Below are 9,604 nucleotides of genomic sequence, written 5' to 3'. Positions count from 1 at the left end.
TGCCTCAGCCTCCAGGGTAACTGGGACTATAGGCGTGCACCACCATGCCCGGCTAATTTTTTCTATATATTTTTAGCTGTCCAGCTAATTTCTTTCTATTTTTAGTAGAGACGGGTCTCAGACTTGGTCAGGCTGGTCTCGAACCTGACCTGAAGAGATCCTCGGGCCTCTGCCTCACAGAGTGCTAGGATTACAGGCCTGAGCCACTGCGCCCGGCCAGTTTTTTTCTTAATGGTTTATTTTATCAACACTTCCCACATCGGTAGGATACAGCAAGGTGCAGAGTAGGCGCTCAATAAATACTTGTCAAACACCTACAGGAAGGAACGAACACCCGAGAATGAATCTACCTACCATGCCTACCTCCAAGAAGAACTACATTTCCCTATGTGCGTAGCTCGACGCAGTTCTATGAAACGTAAAAGAGCGACAACTACTTCTGACAGCCCCTTGTCCGCCCTCGCCCCCGGTGCCGCAGTGCTTTGTGGGAACCGTCGTTCCTGCGCTCGTCGACCCGCCCCGGGCGAAATGAAGCAAAACTAAACTTCCCGGCAGGCAGTGCACTGGCCGGCGAAAAGGGGCAAGATGGCGGACGCTGAAGACCGTGTTTTGCAGCTAGCGGCAACTTCCACCGCCCCAATTTCATTCGGCTTCACTCGCAAGTCCGCCCGGAGGCGGCTGGCGGACCCGGGAGATGGTGCGGGCCCAGCCCCGGAGGAGAAGGATTTCTTGAAGACTGTGGAAAGAAGAGAGCTGCAGAGGTGAAGCACGTGGGTATCAGTGCGGTGGGCGCAAGCAGGAGGGAGGAATCTGAGTTGTTTGTGTTGGTGACAGTGGCCTGGAAAGCCTGAAGCACGGCCTGAGGAAATTCATGGAGGCAAGAAGGCGGAAGTTTGTAGGAGAGGTGGGGAAATTGGGCTTGATAGCCGTGGGGATTAAGAGAGCATGTATTCCTGAGAGGGAGTGTCTTTAGGGCTTGGGGACACTGAGGTGTGTATGCTCTGAGAGGAAAAGGAGGGGAGAATGACAGGACCTCTAATGTCTCAATGGAAGCGGTGGGGCTTTATGGAGAACAGGATGGAGCCATCCTCAGCATAATTAGGAGAGGAGAGTCTGAGGGAGGGACTTCCAGATGCGAATCAGCTGTCGAGGAGGCTATTCTGGAGCCTAGAGCTGGGGAGGGGTGAAGATGGTGATTTGGGAGTCATTGAGGAGGCCAGTCTTAGGATGAACAGAGGGTCCAGGAATGAGTTCTCAAAAGACACTGACATTTAAGATTTGCAGGGGGGCGGGGGAGGGCTAGGGGAGAGAATCCAAAGAATACACTATCAGAGACGTAACAAGAGAGCCAGACAGTAGAACGGAGGACATGGTCCATGGGTCTAGGGGTGAGTTTGGCTCTTGTGTTTTCTCTGAATGAAGGAGTGTGGCTCAGAACCCATCCACTCTGTCACTCTCCTAAACCTCATCCCTCTGTGCCCACATCAGTGTGAAGCCCTCAGAAGCCCCCAAGGAACTCATCATCCCTTTGATCCAGAATGGCCATCGCAGGCAGCCACTGGCACAGCCCCCTGGGCCATCCATGGATACTGGGGCCTTGGTGGATGGGGTGCTGTCCCAGGCTGTGAAGGAGATAATTGAAGGTGAGTAATCCCCCTTCACCCTGCCTGAGTGAAGGAAGAAGAGGAAGAAAGTGAAAGGATAGGATGGAACTTCATTGCTCCCTCCCATTTTTTCCTTAGAATCCAAGAAATCTCTGGAGGAGAGAGAGAATGCGGGTATCGACCCCACGCTTGCTATCCCTATGATCCAGAAAGGATGCACCCCCAACAGGGAAGGGGCAGACAGCGAACCCCAGGCAGAGACAGTGAGCTGGTCCCTCACCCCCCTCCTGCCCCAGCCTTTCTTTGCCCTGTCTGCCAAGCTTTCCTCCCTGCACATGACAGGGAATGTCTATGTGTGTGCTAGAGGCCTGCCACCTATCCCTCCCTTCTGCCATCCTGTTTGGGAACATTAACAAATAAATCTGGCTACTTGAATCCTGGAATTATCTGAATGAGATGGGGAGAGAGGGAACAGGAAATGTGAAGTTAGACATTGCTTAGAGTGTTTGAGGAACAGCAAGGAGACCAATGTGGCTGGAGTGGAATGAATGGGGGGGAGGGGTAGTAGATGAAATCAGAAAGGAGGTGGAGGGGCCTAGACCAAGCAGGGCCTGTGGGCCATGGTGAGGACTTTGGGTTTTACTATGAGTGAGATGAGAGCCATGGGCAGCCCCTGAGCAGAGAAGGGACATAACCTGTGGTTTGACAAGATCCCTCTGGCTGCTGTGAGCAGAACAGACTAATAAGGGAAGGTGAAAGCAAGGGGACTAGTAGTCCAGGCTAGAGATGATGGGGACTCGAACCAAAGTGGTGGGAGTGAGGCCTAGAAGGATAGGTAGGGTTTAGTGGAAGAGGGAAGAACAGAGGCAGGAAGTCATTGTGGTGTTTTATCTGTCAGTGAGGCAACTTGTATGTATGGCGCAAATGTGAAGGATTGAAGGAGTGATGATGGGAGGTTACAACAGGAGATGTAAGAGGTTTGTCCACAGAAGTAACCAAGTCTGTCTTTCATCCCTACAGATCCCACTCCTTACCTCTTAATTCATAAATTTTTTACAGTGTTTCTTTGGGGCCTAGTTCCTCTACAGCCCCAAACCACCCTCTCTTTCCATCTAACTGTTCTCATCAGCCTTCAGATGTGCTCTTGTTTCCTTCATCTTTAACAAAAAGGAGATCCTCACTTGACTCTTCATTTTGTTCCAGCTTTGGCCTCATTTCTCTAATTTTTACCCCTATAAACCTCCTCTTGCAGCTTTCTACATCTCAGTTGAGCCTAGTTCCATGTGTCCTTCCTCTCACTCAGCTTAAAAACCTTGGAGTTATCCCTGACTCCCCGCTTTATTTCATACCCAGTATACAATCTGTCAATACAATCCTATCATCTCTCTTTTCAAAATAACATCCAGAATCTGACCACTTCTCACCATCACCACTGCCACCACGCTGGGCTAAGCTACCAGCATCTCACCTGGACTATTTTTTTTTTTTTTTTGAGACAGAGTCTCACTCTGTTGCCCAGGCTAGAGAGCCATGACATCATCCTAGCTCACAGCAACCTCAAACTCCTGGGCTCAAGCGATCCTTCTGCCTCAGCCTCCTGAGTAGCTGGGACTACAGGCATGCGCCACCATGCCAGCTTAATTTTTTCTATATATTTTTAGTTGGCCAATTAATTTCTTTCTATTTTTAGTAGAGATGGGATCTCGCTCTTGCTCAGGCTGGTTTCGAACTCTTGACCTTGAGCGATCCACCTGCCTCGGCCTCCCAGAGTGTTAGGATTACAGGCGTGAGCCACTGCACCTGGCTTCACCTGGACTATTGCAGTAACTTTCTCACTGGTCCCTCCTGGGGCTCCCACCTGACTCAGGGTCCTCCGGCTCCTGCCCAGCTCTCCTGATTAGTCTCTTACCCACTCTTTTCTGCCTCCACGTCTTGGTTTCAGTCATGTTCACTTTCATGATACTCTTCAAACATCAAGTCTTGTCCTGCCTCAGGACCTTTACTCTTACTGTTCTCTGCTTGGAATACTTTTCCTTCTCACACCCTCAGGGCTCCCTCTGTCATATCCTGGTTGCTGCTTAAATGTCAACTCAGTGGCTCTCCCTCTGCATCCCCTTAACCTGTTTGTTTTTCTTTATATAACTTATCACTACCTGACATATCATGTTTTCTATATTTTATTTATTGTGTGTCTCCACAACTAGAATGTAACTAGAATGTAAGCCCCACAAGGAAAGGGGTTTTTGTCTGTTTTGGTCACTGCTTTATCCCCAGCACCCAGAACAGTACTTACCACAGATTGGGTGCTTTAAAAATATTTGTTGAAGGATTGGAGTAAAGTAAGGGATGGTAGGTGATAGGAAATCAGAACTCTCCATTGAGCTGACTGGAGCAGAAGCATAAAGGGTTGATAGCAAGATAGCAAGTGCACTTCCAACAGAGGGCTGGGCATCAGCAAAGCCTGACCCTCCTTCCTCTGCTTGACCCGCAGATGCCGGAGGAGGCAGATTACGAGTCAGTGCCTGTGGAAGCCTATGGGATGGCCATGCTACGGGGTATGGGTTGGAAACCTGGCAAGGGAATTGGCCGCACCTTCAATCAGTGAGTTCTGGGATAGGGGTGAGGGAATAGACAGATTGGGCCATGCAAGATCCCCATGCTAACTGCCAACCCAGAACCATCCAGGTAGGGAGGGAGGGTATATTACCACCATAATGAATCCAGTATCCCCTTTCACTACTGTTCCAAACTCCTATTTGCCCTTTGAAGCTCCATTTGGGGGCCAGGGGCGGTGGCTTATGCCTATAATCCCAGCTACTTGGGAGGCTGAGGCAGGAGGATTGCTTGAAGGCAGGAGTTTGAGATCAGCCCAGGCAACATAGTGAGACCCCGTCTCTACAAAAAATTAAAAATGAAAAAAAAATAGGCTGGGCACAGTGGTGCACACCTGTAGTCCCAGCTACTCCAGAGGCTGAGGTCAGGAGGTCAAGGCTACAGTGAGCTATGATTGCACCACTGCACTCCAGTCTGGGTGACAGAGCCAGACCCTGTCTCTAAAACAAACCAACAAAAAAACTCCGTAATAGGATCCCATTTATGTAATGTTTGCCCCTCTGGGCATCAGTTTTCTCATCTGAAAACGGGGGATAATAATACTGACTTCACAGGTGTGTTGTGAGAGTTAAATGAGATTATACACATGGAGCACGTATAGTGGGGGCCCCAAGAAAGCATAGACTGAACATTTGCTGTTATCTCGTGGACTTATAACCCCTTTCTTCACAATTGCAAACTCCAAAGAATTCTGAAAAGCAAACTTTTTTTTCGTAAACCATTTGACAGCCAAACATGACCTAAATTGGCATTGAGCATTTATAATCTGTTTCCTGCTTGGTGTGAATATTCATATGATTTCCTCTGTAGAAATATTAGTGTATTTGGTTACAGCAATCTGCCTCTGGTCCCCACTGTGATATTATGTAATAGTTGGTATATGCAGCATGTTATTAGTTTGACCCAAATGAAATTGTCATTTCTGTAGATCAAAAACAGTCCTAATATGAAATCAGAAAGGGTATTTTTGAAAATAGTGATGGGGTGGGATGTGGACAGTGGGGAGAGGAATGAGGCATTGGAGATTGTTGCACCACCCCTGCCCTCAGCAAGCCCATATTCTGCCCTGCAGGGTAGTGAAGCCCCGCGTCAATTCACTGAGGCCCAAGGGGTTAGGTCTGGGTGCCAACCTGACGGAGGCCCAGGCCTTGACCCCCACCAGCTCCTCCCATGTGCCAAGGCCAGATAAGGAGCAAGAGAAGGACAAGGAGGACCAGCCTGAAGCACTGGTGCCTGGAGGAGCTGTGGTGGTCCTTTCTGGCCCTCACCGAGGCCTCTATGGAAAGGTAAGGAAACAAGATATCCCAGGAGCCTAAGACAGGCAGCAGGGACAGGGCAGGTTGGTTTGAGGGCAAGAGGGAAGAATTTGGTTTGAAGTAGAAGGGCTGATAGTCCTAGTTTTTTAGGTCTGCCTGGCCTACTGCATCACTAGGTAACCATGACCACATGCTGGGCCTTTCTAAGCCTCACTTCCCAACTAAAAGGGAAAGAATGCCATATTCCACAAGTCCCTGAGGTTTAAATGCTCAAAAGCTATCCACGCAAGCCCCATAGTCTGCTGAAGGAAACATAGGAACCAGGCCCGGTCCCAGTCTGATGGGGAGACACACGGGTCAGGCCTATTAGAGGTAAGGGGTAGACAACTTGGTCTTAGGAATGCTGGTGGAGTCCACAAGCCCTGCCTCACTTCTTCCGTCAACACTAGGTGGAAGGCCTTGATCCTGACAATGTCCGGGCCATGGTGCGTCTGGCTGCTGGGAGCCGCATGGTGACTGTTAGTGAGTACTGCCTGCGGTCTGTCTCCCAGCAGGAGTTTGACAAGAACTCCTTGGATCTCAATGGTGAGCCTCTTGCATAGCTTGGGGAGTTGGAGAAGCATTCCTGGGAGCGGCAGGGCCCGGCTCGTGGGGTGGGTTTAAGATCTGCAGGGGCAGCAGTCTGCTTGGCAGGTGTGACTCCCAGTTAGAGATTAGGCAGCGAGAGTGGACACACGTGGCTTACTCTGATTGAAGAAAGGTTGATGTCATGCCCGAGTCTGTAGCCTGTCTCTGAGGGGGAAGAAACAGGTGAAGAAACCAATTCCTACCCTCTCAGAGTTTTTGTCTATTTGGGGTGGTGAACCTCTCTTTTTACTAGGGAGTGAGAACTGCTAGGATTAGGATGTGACCAAGAAGGGAGAAAGGAACTCTAGGCAGGCAGAATGGCCCAGGCAAAGCTGTGTCAGTAGGATAGGGCAGTTTGGCAGATGAGTGCAGACAGAGCTCTCTAGGACTTGCTGGCCCACACTAGGTGAGCGCTGTCGGTGTGGGCTTGCGCAGCTGGGGGAGGATGCCTGAAGTAGGCTGGATGGTTGAGAGGTGGGGGAGAGGTATTCTACTAGCCCAGGCGGAGGCATGATGGTGAGAAGGGGCACTTTGGTAGACAGGAGATGGCCCTGGGCTGAGGTGTGACCTTGGAAGGACAGGGCAGTAAGACACTGAGGCTCTTCTCTTGTTCTCCCCACATCCCCTTGAACAGGCCAGGTGAGCAAAACTTCTCCAGGGCAACAGAATGGGACAGCATCATCACGGAAGGCCCTCCGGGATCAGGACCTACATGTCCAGCAAGAGAACTCAGAGAGGAAGCGGAAACACCTTCCAAACCGGTGGGACCCTGGGCATGTGGGACAGGGAAAGGAGGCAGGGGTAGAGGTTCAAGCAGCCAGGGAAGGCTTCCAGGGCAAGGCAGGTGCATAGAAGGAGCTAGGAATGGCATAGGCAAAGGTAGGGCAACTGGCAGGTACATCTGATAAAGAACTGAGCTTGGTGCTGTCCCCTCTCCACAGACAGGATGGGCCTGCAGCCAAGAGTGGGAAAGCGGCCCCCAGGAGTCAGCACTGGTTGCACAGGGACCTGCGTGTGCGGTTTGTGAACAAGCTGCACAAAGGTGGCCAGTATTACAACACCAAGGTGGGAACCCTGCAGCCCAGGTCCCCTTCCTCCCTCGGAACTGGGCCCCCTTAAGTCTCTAACATCTCACATCCCGCTGACCTGTCTCCCCAGATGACGATTGAAGATGTCCTGAGTCCAGATACCTGTGTGTGTCGGACAGATGAAGGCAGAGTCCTGGAAGGTGAGCCTAAATAGTGGCAGCTGGGGCATTACCATCCTGGAGGCTGTTCGAGAAAAGTGTCTTAAGCCAAGAGCCTACCCAGGCAAGGCTGGGAGATTGGGCAGAGTTTAGGTTCTTTGCAAGGCCCAGCACCCTCTTACAGAACATTAGACATTTCCATGATGACGATTATCTGAGCCCCACTTTCCCATCTGTCAAATTAGCATAGGAGTTACTATTTTTCCCTCTTGTGGTGGGGGTATGTATTGAGCTCCCAGTGTAGGGCAGAGCTTACAACATGTGCACAATAACTGGGGGAGTTATATTAACACCACCCCCGCATGTAAATGTTGCCTTTATGACAGTTATTTCTGTGAACTTCTCCTTAGGTTTCCTCATCCGTGAAATGAGTATGGTGGGATTCCATTTGTCAACAGGGTGTAGAGTGGCTCCAGGGAAATAGGAAAGGCCCTTTCGACAGGACCCTGGCTGGGCTGGCCCGGCCCTTGCTGCAGGCCTCATTCCCTTCTCCCTCATCTGCAGGCCTAAAGGAAGACATGCTGGAGACCCTGGTTCCCAAGGCAGAGGGCGACTGTGTGATGGTGGTACTTGGCCCACATGCTGGAAGGGTGAGTTGCAGACCTGGAAGTGGCAGTTTGAAGGTCATTTAGGGGCTGTCCCAGGGACTGAGCTGGCCTTGCTGCTTGCTGATTCCACCCTACCCCTACTTTAGGTGGGACATCTGCTGGGCCGGGACATAGCACGGAGCCGGGCTTTGGTGCAGCTGCGGAGAGAAAATCAGGTGGTGGAGCTTCACTACGATGCTGTCTGCCAGTACGTGGGCCCTAGTGACACAGATGAAGACTGACCCACGAGACCACTCCCGTCCCCCAGGCGGTTATCCATTTTATACAGTATGAGAAAGTTGCCTTCCAGAAGGTGAAAGACAATTGTTCCATCCTTGCTTGCGCTACAGTCCTGGGACAGGGACAGAGGAAATGGATGGACCAGAAAGGAGGCTAGAGAGAAACCCAATGTTTACCAGTATTTAGTGTATAATAAAAACCATTTCAGATACTTAGTGGAAAGATGAAATCATAAGTGGTGTGCTGAACTGGGTGCTAATGTGGGAACCATTTCATTTTTCAGACTCAGGACAATTTAAAGGATTCATTTGGTCATGAGCTCACTCTTGGGGTATAGAAACTGTGAAATTATGGCCCCTAAGCAGATACTATGGAATCTGGAATGCCACATCTCTGAACAACTTTCTGAGCCAGAACTCCAGCAGCAGAGTCTGCTCTCATTCTTGGTTTAGAGCAAACCCCAGAGAATATCCTGAGGTGGTGTGGGGAGTTAAGAGGAAAGGAGGCTTCTGTCTACAAATGAGATATAGTTTTGTTTGTTTGGTTTTTTTTTAGAGACAAAGTATCACTATGTTGCCCCTTCTAGAGTGCAATGGTGTCATCATAGCTCACTGTAACCTCACACTCCTGGACTCAGGTGATCCTCCTGCCTCAGCCTCCCAAGTAGCTGGGACTATAGGTCTGCGCCACCAGGTGTACAGTCACTGCACCTGGCCCACGTGGGATATGTTAGCTTTAGTTTCCAAAGGAGCCAGGTCATTTCTGGACCCCGATTTTAGTCCCAAAACTTTGGCATGCAGGTAAAAATTTTCCTCTGTCTTGGGTAGAATTTCTCTGGTTGCTCCAGGTAACTATATTCTCAAAAAGATTATAGTCATAAAATTCTCAACCTTTTTCCTATTTAATGGCCCTGAGATACAAAATCAATGAGGGAAGTCAGAGCTTCAGACACAGTTGTTTCTAAATCATTCCCAGTATCTAAGTCACTGATGTAATATCTGATATTTGAGTTAGAACAAGGCCATAGGTACAAACTCCTGACAGGTCAGAACATGACAGAGTGCTGGATAATTGAAACACCCCTAGACTAGGAGAATAAAGGTAAATTGCTGGCCAGGTGGCATGGCTCATGCCTGTAATCCTAGCACTTGGGGAGGTCAAGGCAAGAGGATCACTTGTGCTCAGGAGTTAGAAACCAGCATAAGCAAGAGCGAGACCCCCGTCTCTACAAAAAATAGAAAAATTGTCTGGGCGTGGTGGCGCATGCCTGTAGTCCCAGGTACTTGGGAGGCTGAGGCAGGAGGATCGCTTGAGCCCAGGTGAGGTTGCTGTGAGCTATGATGACGACACTGCACCCTAGACAGGGCAACAGAGCAAGACCTTGTCTCAAAAAAAAAAAAAAAAAGGTAAATTGCTGTCTCTGCTGAGTAG

General features: G+C 50.0%; 1 protein-coding gene across 2 annotated transcripts; it reads left to right on the top strand.

Moving 5' to 3' along the window:
• The first annotated feature begins 491 nt into the window (after positions 1 to 491).
• Positions 492 to 8,402, top strand: GPKOW (G-patch domain and KOW motifs). Of its 2 annotated transcripts, none has more exons than XM_012738155.3 (11): positions 492 to 761; positions 1,489 to 1,643; positions 1,743 to 1,867; positions 4,096 to 4,205; positions 5,290 to 5,503; positions 5,923 to 6,058; positions 6,735 to 6,861; positions 7,042 to 7,165; positions 7,259 to 7,328; positions 7,851 to 7,936; positions 8,041 to 8,402. In XM_012738155.3, exons 1-11 carry the CDS (start codon positions 586 to 588, stop codon positions 8,173 to 8,175), a joined length of 1,458 nt encoding a protein of 485 aa, XP_012593609.1. In that variant the 5' UTR covers positions 492 to 585; the 3' UTR covers positions 8,176 to 8,402. The 2 variants fall into 2 exon arrangements, with proteins under 2 accessions (XP_012593609.1, XP_075855322.1); XM_075999207.1 differs by having other exon boundaries at positions 656 to 770.
• Positions 8,403 to 9,604: the final 1,202 nt, after the last annotated feature.

Source organism: Microcebus murinus, chromosome X (genome assembly GCF_040939455.1).
Source record: "Microcebus murinus isolate Inina chromosome X, M.murinus_Inina_mat1.0, whole genome shotgun sequence".
NCBI classification, from domain to species: domain Eukaryota; kingdom Metazoa; phylum Chordata; class Mammalia; order Primates; family Cheirogaleidae; genus Microcebus; species Microcebus murinus.
This window is presented reverse-complemented; position numbering and strand designations above follow the sequence as displayed.